Source organism: Syngnathus leptorhynchus, chromosome 6, assembly GCF_054491065.1.
Source record: "Syngnathus leptorhynchus isolate UIUO chromosome 6, UIUO_Slep, whole genome shotgun sequence".
NCBI lineage: Eukaryota > Metazoa > Chordata > Actinopteri > Syngnathiformes > Syngnathidae > Syngnathus > Syngnathus leptorhynchus.
Genome location: NC_141200.1, coordinates 15,509,704 through 15,531,519, shown reverse-complemented (window position 1 = coordinate 15,531,519; position 21,816 = coordinate 15,509,704). Strand labels below are relative to the sequence as shown.

Genomic DNA, 21,816 nt, shown 5'->3' with positions numbered 1-21,816 from the left:
ACAGGGACCGATAGCTAACCCGTGCAGTCACATGTTACTCTGGATAAAAAACACCCACCTGGACACCAATTTAATTTGGATGCCAATGTGTAAATGAATGAATGTAATAAAGATGACTTTTCTTCCAGTTTGGATGGTTGCATGTGACCTCAAATCAGACGCTCATTGGTATGCAATTAAACTGCAGTCGCCTGCTGCCTTGTAAACATACTCTGCACACATAAGACACTGTGAAGTCACATGGTCATCTTCGAAAGCGAAGGACAAACGAATGAAAAAAACAATAATAATCTATCCATCTTCTTCTGCTTCTCCGGGGTCGGGTTGCGGGGGCAGAGGCTTTAGAAGGGACTCCCAGACTTCCCTCTCCCCAGCCACTACATCCAGCTCATCCCGGGGGATCCCAAGGCGTTCCCAGGCCAGCTGAGAGACATAGTCTCTCCAGCGCGTCCTGGGTCGTCCCCGGGCTCTCCTACCGGTGGGACATGCCCGGAACACCTCCCCAGGGAGGCGTCCAGGGGGCATCCTGATGAGATGCCCGAGCCACCTCATCTGGCTCCTCTCAACGTGGAGGAGCAGCGGCTCTACTCCGAGTCTCTCCCGGATGACCGAGCTTCTCACCTTATCTCTAAGGGAGAGCCCGGACACCCTGCGGAGGAAACTCATTTCTTTCATTCGCTTGTATCCTATTATTATAATTATACTATAATATTATTATTAATGATCTTGATAATAATAATAGGGAGGCATGTTGGCACAATCGTTAGTACATGCGCTTCACAGTTCAAGGGAGTGGGGCTTGACTGTGCCTGCAGCCTTCATCAATTGCAATCAATTGCATTAGGTCTTTGCGATTGATCACGATTAATTGCATGATACACAAAATCCACAAAAATCCAAAGTAATGTATGACACACTTTTTATTGAAACTGTCATATAAATTAAAGTGCCAGAACCTTTGCTGGGCTAAATTTGCAGTTAAATAAAACATTCACAGTGAATCTCAATTTAAAGCAGAACAGGTTTACGTCTTTGTAATAAGCCTGTTGCTGAGACATAGAATATTCTTAATACTTCCAGGTGACAAAGTAGCTCTCTTCTTCTGTACATTATGGCCAGCAAGAGAAAACAACATTTCACAGGGAACAGATGTCGTAGGTGTACTTCTATGCATAACAGGCCTGACTGCTGTGTGAACCTGCATGTTTGGACAACTACTCCAATGGACTGGACTGTGCACCGATGGTGCGCTCTGCTCTATATTGACGAACACTGTTCTCCACTGAGTCCTCATTCTGTTCAGAATCAGACTCAGATGAAGCAGCCAAAAAGCTTACGTAACTTTTTATTTGTTATTGTATTTTCTACCCTCACGTTTTTCTGCAAATAACCAACTGTTTCTTGACTAAATAGACACTTGAGGTCTTTGAATCTACGGTCCAAAGCAGTAGCAAATTAAGATATGCAATGTTGGCATTCTCCTTTCGTGTCTCCAGGTTTTATGTGAATGTAGTTTTAACCTTGGCCACATATGCATGGTCATCATCTGAGCTCTCCTACAGCTGAGAGATGGCAAAACGCAGGTAGAGCCACAGAGCATCACACATTTTTTTCCCCTCCCAAACATTCAGTCACATACCTGCAACAGAAAATCAAAAGTAGAAAAGTGAAGGAAAAGAAAAGAGAAGTAGGATTGTAGTGAAAAAGCAGGCAACAATGATCAAATTAATTACCGTAATTTTCAGACTACAAGTCGAGTTTTTTTTCTTAGTTTGGGTGGGAGGGGGGCGACTAATTCTGAGGAGCAACTTATATGTGAATTTTTACACAAATTTTCAAAAAAAAAAAAAAAAAAAAAAAAAAAAAGAGGAAAATCGCGATAAACGAACCGCGATGTAGCAAGGGATTTCTGTAATTTGAATTTTAAGTGACGTCAGCGGCACGGCGGTTGTATACATAAAGGACAAAGATTCGATCACGGGATGACGAAGATGACGAAGGGCCCCACGTACTACCGGCATCATTCCCGGCTTTGTAAGTGACACGGAGGATGAAGAGTTTGAAGGATTCAATGGTTTGGAGTGACACAGAAGGTTTTTACAGCGTTTTTATGGCTTTTACGCACGCCCGGTCCTACTCTACAGAGCTCTCTTTCACCTCCGTGGATGGAAGTCGCAGGCCGGCGCTCAGTTCCTCGGCGGCGCGTTTTTGCGGTCTCGTGGCAATACGAGACTTATGCCTTGTGGAACGGCATTTGGGTTATTTGAGAGAAACTTGATAAACGAGTTCCTCGGCGGCGCGTTTTTGCGGTCTCGTGGCAATCCGAGACTTACGCCTTGTGGAACGGCGTTTGGGTTATTTAAGAGAAACTTAGTAAACAGGTTCCTCAGCGGTGCGTTTTTGCGGTCTAGTGGCAATCCGAGACTTACGCCTTGTGGAACGGCGTTTGGGTTATTTAAGAGAAACTTGGTAAACGGGTTCCTCGGCGGCGCGTTTTTGCGGTCTCGTGGCAATCTGAGACCTACGCCTTGTGGAACAGCGTTTGGGTTATTTGAGAGAAACTTGGTAAATGAGTTCCTCGGCGGCGCGTTTTTGCGGTCTCGTCGCAATCCGAGACTTACGCCTTGTGGAACGGCGTTTGGGTTATTTGAGAGAAACTTGATAAACGAGTTCCTTGGCGGCGTGTTTTTGCGGTCTCGAGACAAATTCGAGATTTTCGTCTGGGTGGAACGGCGTTTGGGTTGAGCTTTTGGGAAACGAGGTTCCTCGTTTGTGTGACCGTTTGGCGGCGCCATTTTTTTTTTTTTAAATATAATTTTGTGTTCGGGTGGCGGCAGCATTGCTTCCCCGCCAGATTTTTGAATGTATTTGCGTGATCGTGTGGCGGCAGCATTGTTTTCCGCCGTGTTTTGAATGTGTATGTATGGTCAATTGGCCGCGGCCTCCCACCCCCATCCCCTGCGATTTTTGAATGTGAGATACGTGACTGTTGCAATTTGCTTGTGAAAAGACTGCTGGGCCGTGATCCCCAGGTGTCCCACCTGTGCATCTCCACCTTTCTTTGTCCCCACGCACGTTGGAGGGGGAGAAAAGGGGGGAGTTATCGTTGTAATTTGCTTGTGAAAGGACTGCTGGAGTTTGCTTCCTGAGTGTGTCACCTGTGCCTTTCTGCTCCATTGTCTACACAGATGTTGGAATGTGTGTGTGTGTGGGGGGGGGGGGGGGGTGATTGATATTGTAATTTGATTGTAGGGAAAACTGATGAAGGTGCGGGGGTCTGGGCTCTGCGGGTAGCCATTTGCTGGGTTGGCGCGGGTGGGGGACAACAGCATTGATCGTCCCAGTACCGGCCAGGCTGGGATGAATCAGTATGGAAATGCTGGGCTCCCCCTCTTGCGTCCCTTGTTGTGGCTGCGCACGGAGTGGAGTCGTACCCGCTCCAGGTGTGTGCTGAATGTGTGGTGGCATGCGAGATTAAGCCGGAATGATGGAAGAATGAATGAGGACATGTGATGTGCACAACTGTAACTGAGGCCCGGTGGACTTCAATGTCTACCTGCTCACGGCCATCATGAAGTTACATGTTGTGGGACAGGTGTTGAGTTGTGATGGTAAATGAATGGGCGCCTTTGTGTCTGTTAGTTTGTACGTGTGTGCGCGCATATGAATGGCCTAGGATTTGATGATTACTCAGGGGCACCATCGACGACAAATGGTTCGATGGAGAAGGCCCGTTTCCTGTGGTTGGACGAGACGGGACCATCTGGTCCAGCCGGGATGAGTATGATAATGTGTCCGGGACACCTTGCTGATCCCGTCTGCTCCCCAACAACTCTATTGACACATTACATGAATGTGTCAAAAGGGGGGGAGTAGAATAATTTAGCCTAATGGAAGATTCAATGTTCTGTCAAATGTAATTGTTTTTGGAGTCTTAACAGGACATGTAAGAATTCAACACAGTGATGAGAGGAGCAGAAGAAACATCTCAAAATACTGCAAAGGTTGCAGAAAAGATTTGCTCAGCAAACTACTGCGGATATGGAAGCAAGGACCGAGGTCCAGACCACTCCAACGTTCTGGTTGAAGGTCCCAAGAAGGAGGGGGACGGAGCCTGCGTTGACTAGACCTTATAAGAACGGCCGCTGTTTTCCGGGACCTGCGTCGACCCTTCCGGTTGCGGATTCGGAGGGCAGTAAGCGCTCTCACACACATCTCCAACCTATTGTCCAGTTCTTTGGTTCCAGGTTTGCAGAACAGACGACAGCGGACCCAGAAGGGACGGCCGAGATCTAAATAACTCCATCGGTCGGGCTGAAGGTCCTGAGACGGAAGTGGACGGAGCAGAGTGCGCCCCACTGAAGGATTCCTGCAAGGAACCAGATCCGCCATCGACAGCGTTTCCGCCCCCAGTTCAAACAGAGGCAGAATAATCCTCTTCCCCCTTGGTGGCCAGGTAGTCGACCCTGGCCCACTGAAGACAACGACCGCGCAGCAGACATTTTCCAGGTTCTCCCTGGACGGAGCAGAGCTTCAAAGGGGGTGAGAATTGTGCTCACCCTCCACCAGTGGGCGTGCCAAGCCCCCAACGGCTGAACAATCGCGAACAATTTTTTTGTCCTAAACTGATGGTATTGATAACGTTCTGGTCGCCTAACGCACAGGGAAAGTGTGAGACTTTTCCTCCATTATAACATCTTGCCGCAGGTTTTTCACTCACACACTAAAATAGAACTGGAATATTGAGGCAAAACCTCCCCGTCACTGAGAATTATTGCTGTCATTGTTTGCTGTTTTTGATCATGTATCACCCTTCACGATGTTAGGGTTTATAAACTATCTTGATTGTATGATTATGTTGGGATGTAGACTAGAATGATGAACTTTGTTTGAACCTTTTACCTTCCCGTGATTCTGAACAGTTGAACCATTCAGTTGTTGAAGCTCTCCAGGTGGTGTGGAGGCGTCCTTGTTTTGCTCCACTAGAATTTATGTCCACGGCCTCGTGGAGCGATAAATTGGGACCCTCCCAAGTGGTTAATCATTTGCTGAGGTGCCCACTACACATGTCAAATGTCACCCCCACCTTGGCTGACTCTCACCCCCACCCTTCTTCTCTCAATAAAGACTCTCTTGCATGACTTCAACGGCAGAGTTTGTTCGGACATTGCTGTATCTACAGTAACGAACAAATTCTCCACTTGCAAGTGTTCAAAGGGCATACTGTCTCTCTGTGTGGTTCTTGCAAAATAAGTTAGAGTTAGAACATCCCTAACATTTTGGTGCCGTGACCCGGATCCCACATACCCGTTGCTGACCGACTGAGGACGACGTGCTGCTTTCCGTCGACGGGCCAGGGTCTATTAGGTGGACCTGGTTAAGAAAGTCCTGGGGAGTGAATTCTTCGCTGGGCCAGCATCTTAGGTCTGCCTTCGTCTGACAGCGGCGGATTGACGGGATCCGGCAGTGCAACGAACCAGGGGACAAGTAAGTTAAAGCCCTAAAATTGTGTGAAGTGCACGGTATATAGCTTGGGTTTAAGTCCCAGTGGAAGGAACAGACGAAGGAAAACAGAGCTTCCTTTTCATTCATTGAAGAGGTGCGTAGATTCTTCTTTGTCTGTTCTTCCAAGCTGATCTGGCTTGGGTTTAAGTCCCAGTGGAAGGAACAGACTAGGGAAAACAGAGCTTCCTTTTCATTCATTGAAGAGGTGCGTAGATTCTTCTTTGTCTGTTCTTCCAAGCTACAGGATCTGGCTTGGGTTGGAGTCCCAGTCGAAGGAACGTGCTAAGGAACACAGAGCTTCTTTTTTGTGATTCAAAGAAGGGTGTAGATTTTTCTTTGTACGTTTTTCCTAGCCATAGAACAGCTTGGGTCCAAGACCCAGTGGAGGGAACGGGTTAAAAGAGACAGAGCTTCTTTTTCTTAATTGGAGAAGGGCGTAGATTCTTTTTTGTCCGTTTTTTTTCCCAGCTGTTTGGAAGGGTTTTTGCACCCATCCGGGATAGGCCTAAAAGTTAAAAAGCGCTAAGTTGTGTGGTTGAGTGTGTGACTGGTAGGATAATTTGACTAAGAGGCAATTGTTGTTGAACGGTCAATTTAAACCTGCATTGAGGATCCTCAAAGAAATAATTTTTATTTTATATAAATCCTGAAAAACCAAGTTAAGATGGGAAATAAAAACGGTAAATCTCTAGCTCTTGAAGGAGATGAGAAGTACATGGCGAGTAGATTTCTTAATTGTATGCAATACATGCCAAAGTGGAAGAAAAAGTATGGAGTAGAAGGGAAGTTGAAAGTTGAAGTGTGGAAAATAGTGGTTGATGCTTTGGAGGAGAGTGTGGCTAGGAAGACGAAAGGACTGAGAAAGGAAAGAAAAGAGGGAGAATTGCAATGTGCTAGAGTGTGGTTGAAAGCTTCACAAGAGAGAAGAGAACAAATTCAAAAGACAAAAAATATAAAGGTGAAAAGTGATGAGGCCGCAAGTATGTTTGTCAAGCCGGAAGACAATGAGGCTACAGTGCCCAGGCGCGCTGTCTCAGCCGCAGCTCAAGCAGAGGAGCAAGAAGAGCTTTCCGCTCCTGTGCAAAACTTGTATCCAAGTTTAACAGACCTGCACCCTCCCCCATACAATAGCAAAAAAGGTCAGGGTCACGTAATTAGAAGTCCTGTGCAAACAAGAACTATGACCAATGCTGCTAGATTTTCTCAAACTTTAGACAATGTTGATGTGTGCCCAATGATACAGGTGCCAAACCCTATTGTAGGGGAAGGCTACCCTCTACATACATATGTTTTTCGGCCATGGACTTTGGAAGAGGCAAGAAAAGCAGTTGACGGGGTTACCCCTGTTGCAGAAGACCCAGATAAATGGGCAGAAGACATGGCTGGAATCATACATTCCTATAGACTGAATGGGCATGAGGCAGGAGAAGCTGCAATGTCTTCTTTGGGAAAAGACTGGGCCAAGGTTAGAGGAAATTATACAGGTAGAAATAACCAAGGACCTTTCCCCTATCCTGTTGAGGGAAATCAGTTGAGAGGGGAGTATATAGCACAATGGAATGATCTTGTGCAAAGAGTGCGAAATATATTTCAAAGACGAGCGAATTATGGTCATTTAGCAGGAATAAAACAGAAGCCTGGGGAAGATACTGATGATTTTCGCTTGAGATTTGAAAAAGAATTTAGGGTGCATAGTGGCATCCCATTTAATGATGCAGCTGAGAGTGCTTATCAGCAACAGTTTAAAAATGCACTCCTCACTGGTTTCCGTCCTGAAATTGGCAATTGGGTGAGGAAACACTTGGTGGAAGTGGACACTGCTAGCGTTACAACAACCATGCAGTGGGCCAGACATGCTGAAAAAGTGATCAAAAAAGGCAAAAGTTCTGATGTATTTCATCTCGACGATGATGATGAGGACCTAGATGAAGATAAAACAGTCTTCTTCCGAGGCTCCCAACGGGGCAGAGGAAGAGGTCAACAGGGTCGTAGGCCACCATACAATTCAAAACCCCCATCAGATTCTGAAAACTGTTGGAACTGTGGGAAACGAGGACACTTTGCAAGAGAGTGTCGTTATGCAAAACAAGACCAATCAAAGGGTGGAGGAAGGGGCAGAGGTAAAGCCAAATTCTCAGCATGACTAGATTCCTCCCCTTTGACCTCTTGTGATCCTACAGAGGAAGAAATAGTAGATGTCCATACAGCATGGGACATTTTGAGTACATTAAAAGAAAAACCACATGTTACCTTAAACGTTGGAGGAAGTGATGTAGAGTTTTTGTGTGATACCGGGGCTTGTAAAACCGTAATAAAAACTAAAGTCCCTAATCTAAAGGCCTCCCAAAATACTATTTGGGTGAAATCTGCTGATGGGCAGGTACACAAGGAGAGTATCTCCAACCCAGTTGAAGTAAGGGATGATGAAACTGGAAACATGGCTTCAGTCTCGATTGTCCTATCCCCAAAATGCCCCATAAACCTGCTGGGTCGAGATCTGATGACTAGATTGGGAATTGCAATAATTCCAGTAAAGGGTGGCATGCGAGCATGTAGAGTGAGAGATGTTGATTTATACGCTGCACAAGCAGGTGAACAAATTTGCTGTTCGTATGACATCTCTGTTGAACAGAATCCCAAGCTACCAAACTGTTTACTGAGTGAAGCCCGAAAGCAATTGTCACGACCTGAATCAGAAACGTCTTGTAATCAATTACATGTCACCATGAATATTCTCACTGATCCACAAGATGAATATATTGAAAGTTTTCTCAGTGACACAGAAGTAACATTAACAATCACTGCTCTGTACACTGATCGCAGGTCATTTGCAGCTGCTGCTGTGCTCCTGCCCGCTCCTCAGAAAGACAAATACAAGTTGTCGGCTGTACCCCACATTTCATTGTTTAAACCTCACAGTATAACATGGGCAGATGTGGGTTGCCGAATTAAACTTGCCGAATCTATCACTGATTATGAGGACAAAGGTGATGGGTGGAGCTACAGTACCAGTTGTGACATGTGGAAGCAAACAGTGGCTCATGGAAGGGCATGCGCTTATGCGCTTCCCTGACTAGTTAATGTTTGTTTGACTGAGATGGAGGAGAGGGAATTGGCTGAGCTTCCTGAAGAGCTATGGACAAAGGACCCATCTGATGTAGGACTTTTAAAGTCCATTCCCCCAGTACAGATCAAACCAAGATCAGAGTGGCGTCCAAGAGTTAAGCAATATCCTTTAAAACAGGAGGCAATGAATGGGATTGCCCCTGTCATAAATGATCTTTTGTCAGGAGGGATTATTAGGAAGTGCTCAGATTCTCCTTGCAACACTCCTATTTTTCCAGTCCGAAAGGCCAACAAGATTGATTGGCGAATGATACAAGATTTACGAGCAGTAAATGAGGCAATACAAACAAGAGCACCTAATGTGCCTGACCCGCACACACTTCTGAACACTTTGAAACCTAACCAGAAGTTTTTCACAGTGATTGATCTTAGCAATGCATTTTTCTCAGTGCCAATCCACCCAGACTCACAGTTTTGGTTTGCGTTTACCTTTAAAGGACAAAGTTATACGTACACCAGATTGCCGCAGGGATTTGCTGATAGTCCAACTATATTCACTCAAGCTATCATGGCATGTTTGGCTGATTTTCAAATTTCAAACAAAAGCCAAATTCTAGTCTATGTAGATGATCTCTTGATAGCCTCTGAAACTGAAGCTGCTTGCAAGGAAGACTCCTTAGCTTTGTTACACTATCTCTGTAAAGCAGGGAATAAAGTAAGCAAAAATAAACTACAATGGGTCAAACAGGAGGTGAACTATTTAGGTCACACGTTGTCAGCTGCTGGAAGACAGATACAAAAAACCAGAAAACAAATCCTTGCAGATGCACCAAAACCTGAGACAAAAAAACAAATGATGTCATTTTTGGGGCTCTGCAATTACTGCAGAGCATGGATCCCACATTATGCAGAAAAGACGCAACCATTGCTGAATATTGTGCATGGAGTCCCCATGGCAATGACAGAAAAAATAATATGGACACCAGTAGCGGAGGATGCTTTTGTAGTACTGAAACAGGCTTTGATGGAAACTACAACCCTTATCTTACCAGACTACAATAAAACGTTTGTGCAAACGGTAGACTGCAGGAATGGTTTTATGACCTCAGTGTTGCTGCAGAGTCATGGCAGTAAACTAAGACCAATTGCATTTTATTCAAAAAAATTGGATCCAGTGGCTCAATCGTTACCAGACTGTGTCCAAGCAGTATGCGCAGCAGCGCTTGCAGTGACACTATCCGCAGATGTGGTCCTTTTCCACAAAATGGACTTGTTGGTTCCACATGCTGTAGATGTGTTGCTACTGCAAAGCAAAATGAACTTTTTGTCACCCGCCAGACACCTATCCTACACTGCTACACTTCTGTCACAACCGCATATTATGATAAAAAGGTGCACAGTCCTAAATCCAGCAACATTGATCCCATTGCCAGAGGATGGAACCCCACATAATTGTTTAGATGCTACAGAACATCTACAGCTACCTAGACAAGATTTAAGTGACACTCCACTTGATAAAGGGGAAAAGTGGTTTGTGGATGGATCATGTTCAAAGGATCCTAAAGGGAACAATCAAAGTGGTTATGCAATTGTGAAGTTGCCAAACCGGATTATTGAAGCAGAGAAGCTTCCATGCAATCGGTCAGCGCAAGCTGCTGAGCTGATTGCACTGACAAGAGCTTGTCAATTAGCAAGAGATAAGGAAGTCACTGTATACACAAACAGTCAGTATGCGTTTTCTACTCTGTTCTATTTTGCAAAACAATGGGAGCGCAGGGGGATGACAACATCAACCGGTAAGCCGGTTACCCATGCCTCCTTGTTGAAAGACTTGTTGCAGGCCATCCGTTTACCTGCTAAACTTGCTGTGTGTAAATGTGCTGCTCACACCACAGGCACAGATGAAGTCTCAAATGGAAACAGATTTGCAGACAAAATTGCTAAGGAAGCAGCAGCAGGGAAACATGGCCATGAAATTTTTTTAATAGATTCAGAGGACACCCAACTCATAGATAAAACTATACTGACAGACATGCAGGGCAATGCTCCAATGGTGGAAAAACGAATGTGGGCGACAAAAGGTGCAGTTGTGGATACAGATAATATCCACCGCATCAATGACAAACCTGTTTTACCAAAATCACTTTTTAAGGCAGCAGCAATTGCGACACATGGGCCTTGCCATGTGTCGTAAGGGAGGGATGAGGTCCATCATACATCAACAATTCACTACCTTTGGTTTAGATGCTTACTTAAAAAAATTTTGTAAAGCATGTCCTGTTTGTGTGAAACATAATCCACAAGGAAACATGAGACCTAAGAGAGGCTCCTTTCCAAAACCGTCTTACCCATTCCAAATCATGCACATGGATTTTATTGAACTCACACAAAGTGGACCTCACAAATACTGCCTAGTGATGATTGATGCATTTTCCAAATGGGTTGAAATAGTTCCATCTAAACGAGCAGATGCCTTAACAGTGGCAAAAGCCATTTGCAAAACCGTCATACCGGTTCATGGCATCCCACAGATCATTTACAGTGACAATGGTCCACACTTTGTGAACCAAGTTGTACAAAACATGGCTGTACACCTTGGGATAACGTTAAAAAACCACTGTGCTTGGCACCCATCCAGTGCAGGCCTGGTTGAACGAGCAAACGCTACTATCAAAAGCAGGTTGAAAAAATGCATGGAATCAACAGGCAGAGCCTGGCCAGAGTGCCTAGACTTGGTGAAACTCTATATGAGAATCACCCCCAATTCAGAAGGGCTAACGCCTTTTGAAATTATACATGGGAGACCATATAGACTACCTGTGTTCCCTGCAGATTTGCAAAAAGCAGATGAAGAACAGACCTTGGCAGATTACATGATCAGAACACTCAAAATGAAAGATGTGTTAAATGCAAATTTACTGCCGCCTGGTCTTCTCTCCCCACAGGTTGATAACCTCATTAAGCCAGGAGACTGGGTCTACATCAAGGTCATCAAAAGAAAGAACTGGGCCAGCCCGCGGTGGGAGGGACCATTCCAAGTCTTGCTGACTACCCCCACTGCAGTAAAGATTGCTGAACGGCCCAGCTGGATTCACCTCAGCCACTGCAAGTTGCAGAGAGTGCTGGACCCCTCATTCGGAGTGGTGGGGAAGGCCGACTTCAAAGGAGTTTCATCGTTTAGGGTGGAACGTCTCAACGTCGGTGAAGAATTCAGCGATCCCCACTCCGCTAGGCGAGGAGATGTCCCGGTGTCTCTGCCATCCTAGTAGCAACGGAATTCCATATGCCAGGTGGATTCTATGCTGCGCTGTGGTTGGAGTGTGCTATGGTTTGTGGGCTCATCTGAATGGACCAATGGACAGTGTCATTCGTGGAAGAAGATGGTCACATGATGAGAATTTCGAGGACTGGTCATGGGACCCCAGAAACCCATACGAAACCAACGCTTGGTACCGATATGTGAAGTTCAGTGTGAGAGCTCACACACAGGAGGGATGCTATGTGTGTTCCAAACTCCCTCCTTCCTCCACGCAAGTTCACTTGGAGGCGAGAGCAATCAATGTCACTGAAGCAAAATGTATGGCATCCATAGGAGGAATTGGATATCAACACCGTGCTGTCACAGTCAGTGATGCCGACCCTTTCCGCCCTGGACTTGCAGACGGTACCTGTGATCAGCTTTTCTGGACAAATCTCAATGTGACTGTTAAAAGACGAACATTGCCGCAAGTGGCCTACACAGAGAGACCAGCTGGAGTGAACTACACATGTTACATCCAAGGAAACGAGACCCACAAATGCATCAACGACGACTGCTCTCCAGGAGGAAACTGGATGGGAGCTTTGGACATCATCGCTGAGTGTCAGGATAAGAGAGCCATTTCAAGTGGTGAGGGATCTCCCACCGATATGGCTGCGCCATCTAACGGGACCTACTTCATACAGAATGGCTGGTGGCTTTGTGGTCACAAGGTTTATCCGATGCTGCCCGCCAACTGGACAGGAGTGTGTGCTCCAGTGTGGGTGACAGACCACACTTACAGGATACAACACCATCAGCTGACGACAGCACACAACTCTTCTGGACGTCGACGCAGGGCTGTTGCAACCTTTGACCCTCATGACCCTGTCTGGGGTGCGAACGTGCCAGATGATCATAAAATATGGTCCGTCTGAGACAAAGTTGTTCATGCGCTTTTTCCTTGGATCGGAGTTGGAAAACAAGCACTCTACATCGAGACACTGAACTATCGTTTCCAATCGTTTGTGAATCTCTCGCTGCAGGTCAATGATGGTCAAAACAGAGAGATTGAGGCTATTAGGCTAATGGTCTTACAAAACAGGATGGTTCTGGACTTGATGACTGCAGCGCAAGGTGGTGTGTGCCACATTATTGGGACCTCCTGTTGCACATACATACCAGGAGAAAATGACACGCACATCAACGACGCCATGAATTCACTGAAGAACTTACAGCAGGCCATGTCAAAAGACAAAGTCCCACACCAATGGGATTTCCTTTCGTGGCTATTCTCTGGCAACTGGTGGCAACTGCTGTTGAAATTTGTGGCTCCTGTGCTTTTTGTGCTTGTGTTGATATGCTTATTTACAACTTGTGTTATCCCGTGTTTGAAGTCTGCTGTATCAAGACTTTTGTCCTCTACCATAGCACAAGTGCAAATACAACATATCAGACATGTCAAATGTGATGACTATGACGGCTGAACAAACACGAGCAGTTTTTGTCTTGACTGTTGTTATTGATAACATTATGGTCGCCTAAGGCAGAGGGACCGTGTGAGACTTTTCCTGCATTATAACATCTTGCCGCAGGTTTTTCACTCACACACTAAAATTGATCTATGTAGATTGCGTAGATGATGTTTAGCCGAGCATGTTTTACAGAAACTTAATGATTTGACCATCGAAAATGCTTCGCAAGTGATGGGTACAATGATGTGCTGTTTCTGTGTTTTTATTTTATTGTTATTTTTCTTCATTATATTTTCTTACTTATGTTTTATTGATCGGGGTGGGCATAATCATATGATAAACAGGAGGGATATGTTAGGGTTTATAAACTATCTTGATCGTATGATTATGTTGGGATGTAGACTAGAATGATGAACTTTGTTTGAACCTTTTACCTTCCCGTGATTCTGAACAGTTGAACCATTCAGTTGTTGAAGCTCTCCAGGTGGTGTGGAGGCGTCCTTGTTTTGCTCCACTAGAATTTATGTCCACGGCCTTGTGGAGCGATAAACTGGGACCCTCCCAAGTGGTTAATCATTTGCTGAGGTGCCCACTACACATGTCAAATGTCACCCCCACCTTGGCTGACTCTCACCCCCACCCTTCTTCTCTCAATAAAGACTCTCTTGCATGACTTCAACGGCAGACTTTGTTCGGACATTGCTGTATCTACAGTAACGAACAAATTCTCCACTTGCAAGTGTTCAAAGGGCATACTGTCTCTCTGTGTGGTTCTTGCAAAATAAGTTAGAGTTAGAACATCCCTAACACACGATCTTACATGTCCCCTATCATTTACCTTTAGTGTTGTTTTTTTGTGCTGTTTTTTGTTGACCTCTTTCGAGGTCAAAAGGGGGATTGAAGAGGGAGCAACGGCAATGTGGACATGTTCTATTAGGGTGGACAATCTCTGTTTTTGCAGAGATCCAGACCACTCCAACGAATGTTGGAGTGGTCTGGATCTCTGCAAAAACAAACATATATGAAACATATATGATGCTCATATATGTACAATTATTTTATCTTTTCATGCAAACATAACTGCTCAATCAGAACACGAATACAACACACACGCACACACTGGGGGGAGTCGCCCCCCACACTCAGGTACAAACTGGTCATGTGACAAGTTCCGGCCCCAGGTATGAAATGGTCATGTGACAAGTTCCCGCCTTTCCGGACAGTATAAAACAAGCTGACCTGGAGACAGAAGTTGTTGTTTCATCTGCTGCCGTGCCTTGTGTATTGGCCGCCATTAAACAACCCAAGATCTTGCCAATAAAGAACCAACTCTAAACTCCACACCTTTGCTTTCCTGGCTCAACAACGGACGTCCCGCACAACACGCAACAGTCGCTTCTCAGTATAAGTCGCCCCCCCACCCAAACTAAGAAAAAAAATGTGATTTATAGTCCGAAAATTACAGTAGTTTCCTGAAAACAGAGCTTTCTTAACAAGAATTGTGATTGAACTCAAACAACCTGTGTAAGTCTAATTTTGTTTCGTGTCTTAGTCGTTTCCTAGAACTGAAAAAGAAAACGAACACGCAGTGAGTAAATTGGATAACAGATGATTGGCTCTGACTTTTGCCGAGAGGCACTGATAGCGCGCTTTCCAAATTGTGGACCAAATCCAACAACACTATATATGGACTATGAACATTTAGTACTAAAACGCTTTATCATGTTGTTTTTCACTGTGTTCCCTATGCTAGTTTGCAAACAGAATGTTGCTCTACTTTTAAAGAGCCACTCTGCAGGTCACTACAGGTTGAGAGTCATTATAATTACCAACTACACAGCAAGGCAGCGGGTCTATTGAATGAGTCTTCAGATGTTCAGGTGGGGGGTCACATTCTCAAACATCCCCCACCCAGACAACACTCTTCCTTTGTTCTCGCAGGTGAGATTACTGAGGTTTTACTGTGGGGCTGGGAGTCGAGGCATTGAGGAATGTGGGGGTGATAGGAACTGAATTGTAAAATAAACACAACTAAAAAATAACATAAAAATTGATCCCATATCAGGTGAAAACATTGCTGATTTTTGTTTTTCGTAAATTGAACACTGGTGCAACAATTGCATATAAGAGCATTATAGTCACGATTTGTGGCGCAGCAATCTACATGATTGTCAGTACCTTGCAAAACCAAGCAACAAGAAAGCATTAGATTGAAAACGTAGGCAGCATTTGTCTTAGAACTTTGCTGATATTAGTAATTTAATCAGTGTGTGTGTGTGTGTATTGAAACGTGATTAAAGTAACATGACACAAAATTGTCAAAACATGATTTAGTTAAGTGCAAGATGAAGTGCAAATACGCAACACATTAAATTAAAAGGATCAAACAATTCATTTACACAGAATTACACAGAAAGTCGACTTGTCATGCCATTATTAGATTAAAGCAAAATATGTTACATATTCCAAAAAGTGAGCGATGGGGTCGCCCGACTGAACGCAGTGGTAAAGTGAGCACAATTGAAGGGGAAATGCTAAGAAACGCCATGTACTCATATTGGTACGACGTATTTAAAATTTAAGATAATCGTCTGACTGTTTTTGAAAAATCTTTGGAAGTAAATCAAATCAAGTAACTGTTTTAGTCTACGACACATCGTATATTTAGTTCATCTTTTGCATTTCTGTACTCCCGCCTCAATTCAAAACGATTAAGTTCAGTTGAAGTCCCAGTGATTGTCATACACACATCTGGGTGTGGTGAAATGTGTCCTCTGCATTTAACCTATCCCCGTGTGATTTTGATCCATCCCCTGGGGAGAGGGAAGCAGTGAGTAGCAGCGGTGCCGCTTAAAGAAGAGCCTTTGATTTTGCACAAATATACAGTTGTGTTTTCAGTCTACTGCAATTATATTCAAAGTAGATATGAAAACCATGACAGGGCGACACGTTGGAGTTTTCACAGACTATTTGACAGTGTAATTTATTCTGAAAACTTTAAACGGATATGTGTTTGTCGGGCGTATATTGACTTTTATGTGGGCAGGGACGGTGAGGGGGAGTTCAGGTCTGATCGGACTTGGGAGGTTGGAAGTTTGGTGTTGTCGTCTGGGAGAAGAAGATGATGCTTCGTGTTCAACTCGTGCTGCTTCTTGGTAAGAAACTTTAAGAATATTTTTGTTGATCTATTCCTAAGGAACCAGCCACTCTAAAATTGTTATCCTAATTGCGTGCTTAGGACGTAAAATGTGTTGCTGGTTTTAACGTTTTCAAAATTATGACGACCGTAACTGTAAACATCATTGTCAATTTGTATTTTATTATTTGGGTAGTAGAATTACAATTGGCATGTTAATATAAGTGTGTTAAATGACAATTGTGAAGAATTTTATGCAACACAAAGCCACAAATGCAAGTGTAACAAAGAGAGCATTTACTGTATTTGCGAATACCCCCCCCCCCTCCCTTCTGCCTCAACTTTATTATTTATTTAATCAACTTTACATTTTTTTACATTTTACATTATTTCACATTACTCCCTCCCTCCCTCCCTCCCTCCCTCCCACTGGAAGAGACCATTTGCCCACATTTCAGAATGTAAGCCATACCTTTCTTCCAGGACTATTGATGAGTATTCCACAAGTTTTGGCTTAGGGTCGTTCACTAAGGCAGTTGGCAACACCATGTTCCACCACAACAATTACAGAGGACTACCCCGCTGACATGCCTAACTTTAAATCAGTGCTACTGAACACGGATAGGGCGGCTCGGTAGAACACTGGGTAGCACGTCCGCCTCACAGTTAGGAAGGTGCGGGTTCAATTCCACTTCCGGCCCTCCCTGTGTGGAGTTTGCATGTTCTCCCCGTGTCCGCGTGGGTTTTCTCCGGGCACTCCGGTTTCCTCCCACATCCCAAAGACATGCATGGTAGGCCGATTGAAGACTCTAAATTGTCCCTAGGTGTGAGTGCGAGTGCGGGAGGTTGTTCATCTCTGTGTGCCCTGCGATTGGCTGGCAACCGGTTCAGGGTGTCCCCCGCCTACTGCCCGATGACGGCTGGGATAGGCTCTAGCACGCCTGCGACCCCCATGGGGACAAAGCGGTTCAGAAAATGGATGGATGGATGAACACAGATATCGGCCTGACATATCTGTCAGTCTCTATTTAAAAGCCATGTAAATGCACTGTCTGTATGTCTGGTGCGCAACTCACACGAGCAACTGTGAAGAGTCATGGCAGAGCTATATCGGCCGATGAAATAAAAGTAAAAAAAGCAAATATCGGCCTGATATATCTGTAAGTCTCTATTTAAAAGCCATGTGAATGCACTGTCTGCACGTCTGGTGCACATCTCACACAAGCAAATCTAAACAGTCATGGCAAAGCTTAGAGATGCGGCCTAAAAGTTAAGTACAATTATTTATGTAGCCCTTTATCATCATCACGAATCATTTCAAAATGCTTCCCATTCACAAAATTAAAAGCACACTTTTGGAGTGAGGGGGAAACAGACTATTTTATTCCGGTGGTGGTGAGTGACATGGCTATAATGTGTTTTGTTAACAGTAGAAAATAAACAGAAATCACATTTCTTTACGTCATGATGGCTGTGTGTGACACCGTTCCAATTAGGATACTTAAATGTTTGATTGACTGTCTGTTTGGGCGTGTCAAGGAGATATTCTGAATGTTGGAACCGGCATTTCTAGCCACAGCTACAAGAGCAAATCATTATAATTCTTTTTGGTGGAGAGACCAATCTTTACATGCCTTCAATATTTGGGTTACGGTCAAAATTCCAATAACTGAAACATTCGGAATACCGCGTTTATATGGCTCAAAAGACAGAGCTACTTGCACATTTAAATACCCCGATTGAACCACGGCAGATACCATGACGCAAACATATGTACGTGGAAGTACTTCCTGCTATACAAACACAAAAGATTTCTTGCAGATGGAGAAAGAACATGCGCAGAAGACGAATCAATACTTCTTAAGATGAACATAATTCGATAACATAAACATTCTGAAATATTCGGGTTAGAAAATAGGTAACCCAGTGATCTTATAAACCCGAATAAGGGCATTTTTTTAAGAACCTGAATAATGCCAATATTCAGGTTTTAAAAGGATTATTGACTGCTTGTAAACATAGCCTATGTTCTTAGGTCTACTGGTTATCGACTTGGTCCAGCAACTCAAGCCTGTATTAGGCCAAGAGCAGGATGAAATCAGCTTATCAGAGCTCAGTGATGTTTGCACCAAGGGCAGCTGTTATCCAGCAACAGGAGATCTTCTTATTGGGCGAGCGCACCAGCTTTCATCAACCTCCACCTGTGGACTAAACCGTCTCGAACCCTTCTGCATTGTCAGCCATCTGCAGGTAATAAAATCTGTGGATCAGGAGTCACCAAAGTGGTGCCTGTTGCCACCAGATAGCTTCCAGGCATCACATGATTAGCCCACAGGTCTGTTCTAAAAATAGCTCATCAGTGTTGGGACATTCTAACTTTCTAGGAATGTTTTAGAAGTAATGATTTGAAAATGTAACCTGGCAGAGATTTTTAGACATTTTTCTGTTTGCTAATTATTCCAGGAAATCAGTAACTAATTAATCAATCATTATTAATAACAACATGGAACAATAGTTTTGTTAAAGGTAATTAGCAAAAAAAAAAGTTACATCTATTGTTCTTATACTCCATTGTCCCTAAACTGGCATTCATTGTACTTGCTTGTTTTGTTGTAGCTTGTTTCTGTAATGCTGGTTATCAGTATTGTATTTTCGGACTGTAAGTCGCTCCGGAATACAAGTCCCATCAGCCATAAAATGCACAGTATAGAGGAAAAAAACATATATAAGTCACTCCGGAGTTTAAGTCGCATTTTGGGGGAAATTTATTTGACAAAATCCAACACCAAAAACAGACATGAACCATCTACAACAGGCTAAACAAAATCCAACACCAAAAACAGACATGAACCATCTACAACAGGCTAATGATACAGTATGCTAACGTGACATAAACACAAACGAGAAGCTGAGAATGGGCCTGATGTAACATTAACAGTTATTCAATAACTATAACATAAATAACACGTTTATCAAACCATCTGTGTCACTCCAAATCATTAAAGCCATCGATCGAGTTCGTCCTCCTTTATGTAAACAAGTCCGACGTCAGCGGTGCGTTGCAGTTCAAATTTTTCCACAGGCCCATAAAACAATATATAAACTATGTGTGAAATAATAATAATATAAACAACAATTTTATTGAACCATCCGTGTCACTCCAAATCTTTAAATCCATCGAGATCTTCATCTTGTGTCACTTAAAAAAAAACAACACATGCACGCACGCACGCACGCACGCACGCACGCACGCACGCACGCACACACACACACACACACACACACACACAGTTGTTGACGCCGGAAAGACTACATGTGCCGCTGACGTCAGACTAGATATATCAAATAAATGTAATATAAAGAAAAATTTTAACAAACCATCCGTGACACTCTAAATCAGGGGTGTCAAACTCATTTTGGTCTGGGGGCCGCATACAGCTTAATCTGATCTCAAGGGGGCCAGACCAGTAAACTTATTGCAAAATTACATAGAAGTAACAATAAGTCCACTTTTTTCTTTGTATTAGTGCAAAGGAGAAGAAGTAAATGATAAAATTGTTATATTAAATGAATTGTCCTTTTACTAAATATATTATGAACAACTTAAGAGTTTTTAAGAAAAGTATGTGCAATTTCAACAACACTTTTACTCAGTTTAACATTTATTTAAGACTTAAATAATAAATAAATATTATAAGTGCTCTGTAATATCAACCATAAATGCAAGGTCCATCAGCCATAGTGGGCACTGTAATTCCTTAACAGGTTTTACTTTTTTCTCCATGAATTGTCCGATTTCCCCACGTAGATCAAAGAAGCGCTTCAGCACAGCACCTCTGCTTAACCATCTTACCTCAGTGTGGCATGGCAGACCATGGGTAATGTTACAGTCACTGAGAAGGCTGTCAAACTGACGATGATTGAGACCTCTGGCTCGGATGAAATTAACAGTTCGGACAACCACCTCCATGACGTGATCCATTTTTAACGACTTGCAGCATTATGCCTCCTGATGCAAAATGCAACGAAATGTCAAAAAATCACCCCCTCCATTTGCGGCTTGTACTTTCTCTCTGAACTTTGTCACAACACCTGCCTTTTTCCCGATCATTGACGGCGCACCATCAGTAGCCAGGTTTACGGCACGGGACCAGTCCGCCCCGACTCTGTCCAGCGCTCAAACGACGGAGCGGAAAATGTCCTCAGCTGTTGTGGTGTTGGTCATAGGCACCAACTCGAGAAACTCCTCTGTGACAGTCAAAGTCTCGTCAACTCCACGAATGAATATGGCCAGTTGAGCGACGTCTGTAATATCAGTACTCTCATCAATTGCAACAGAAAATGCCAGAAATGACTCCACTTTACGTTTCAGTTGGCTGTCCAAATCTGTCAATAGTTCCGAAATCCTGTCTGCCACGGTATTTCTCGTCAAGCTAATATTGGCAAAAGCTTGTCTCTTCTCAGGACACACAATTTCGGCAGCCTTCAGCATGCAGTTTTTGACGAACTCCCCCTCACAGTACGGCTTTCATGCTAATGCTATTTGGCTAGCAATTAGATAGCTGGCTTTCACTGCAGCATCACTGGCCTCTCGGCTCCGGGTGAAAACAGATTGCTGTTTCTTCAGACTCACCAACATTTCATTTACCTTCTGTTTTCTCATTTCTCCGTGCAAGCGGTTGTATTTCTCACCATGCTGAGTTTCATAGTGGCGCCGAATATTGTATTCCTTAAGCACCGAAACTTGCTGCATGCACACCAGGCACACAGGTTTCCCATTCACCTCCGTGAACATATAGGAAGAGGTCCATTTTTCCTGAAAAATCCGACACTGTGTCCACTTTTCTCTTTTTTGACAGTGACATTTCGCTGATGAGGGTGCCAGCGTCAACAGAAAAAGAGGGTAAAGGGATAGAACCAATCAGTGCTTCACTCTGCTGTTAGTTCCGCCGCAGCGCCCTAGCGGACAATATAGGAACTGCAGATTCGAAAGAAAATGAAGTTCATTCTTTTTTTTTTTTAATAATGCAGATGTATCCCCCGGGCCAGACTGAACCCCTTGGCGGGCCGGTTCCGGCCCGCGGGCCGCATGTTTGACACCCCTGCTCTAAATCATTCAATGTATGGGAATATTTATCCCCTGTGTCAAAAAAAAGAAAGAAAAATACACAGCTGTTGACCTCGGAACTACGTGGGCTGCTGACGTCAAACTAGATATATCATCCATCCATCCATTTTCTGAACCGCTTTGTCCTCACGGGGGTCACGGGCGTGCTGGAGCCTATCCCAGCCGTCATTGGGCAGCAGGCGAGGGACACCCTGAACTGGTTACCAGCCAATCGCACACAGAGACGAACAACCATCCGCATTCGCACTCACACCGAGGGGCAATTTGG

The 21,816-nt window shown here is 44.1% G+C and overlaps 1 protein-coding gene across 3 annotated transcripts in view; it reads left to right on the top strand.

Moving 5' to 3' along the window:
* Nucleotides 1–15,828: 15,828 nt before the first annotated feature.
* Nucleotides 15,829–21,816, top strand: part of lamb1a (laminin, beta 1a) — a 78,884-nt gene continuing 72,896 nt past the window's right edge. Inside the window, exons 1-3 of one of the 3 annotated variants that reach the window (XM_085913926.1) lie at nucleotides 15,829–15,844; nucleotides 16,331–16,439; nucleotides 18,456–18,670. In XM_085913926.1, the coding sequence (XP_085770052.1) occupies nucleotides 16,406–16,439; nucleotides 18,456–18,670 (249 nt within the window). In that variant the 5' untranslated portion in view covers nucleotides 15,829–15,844; nucleotides 16,331–16,405. Of the gene's footprint in view, nucleotides 15,845–16,028; nucleotides 16,115–16,330; nucleotides 16,440–18,455; nucleotides 18,671–21,816 lie in introns of those variants that run through there. The other 2 variants (XM_085913925.1, XM_085913927.1) reach the window with 2 other exon arrangements.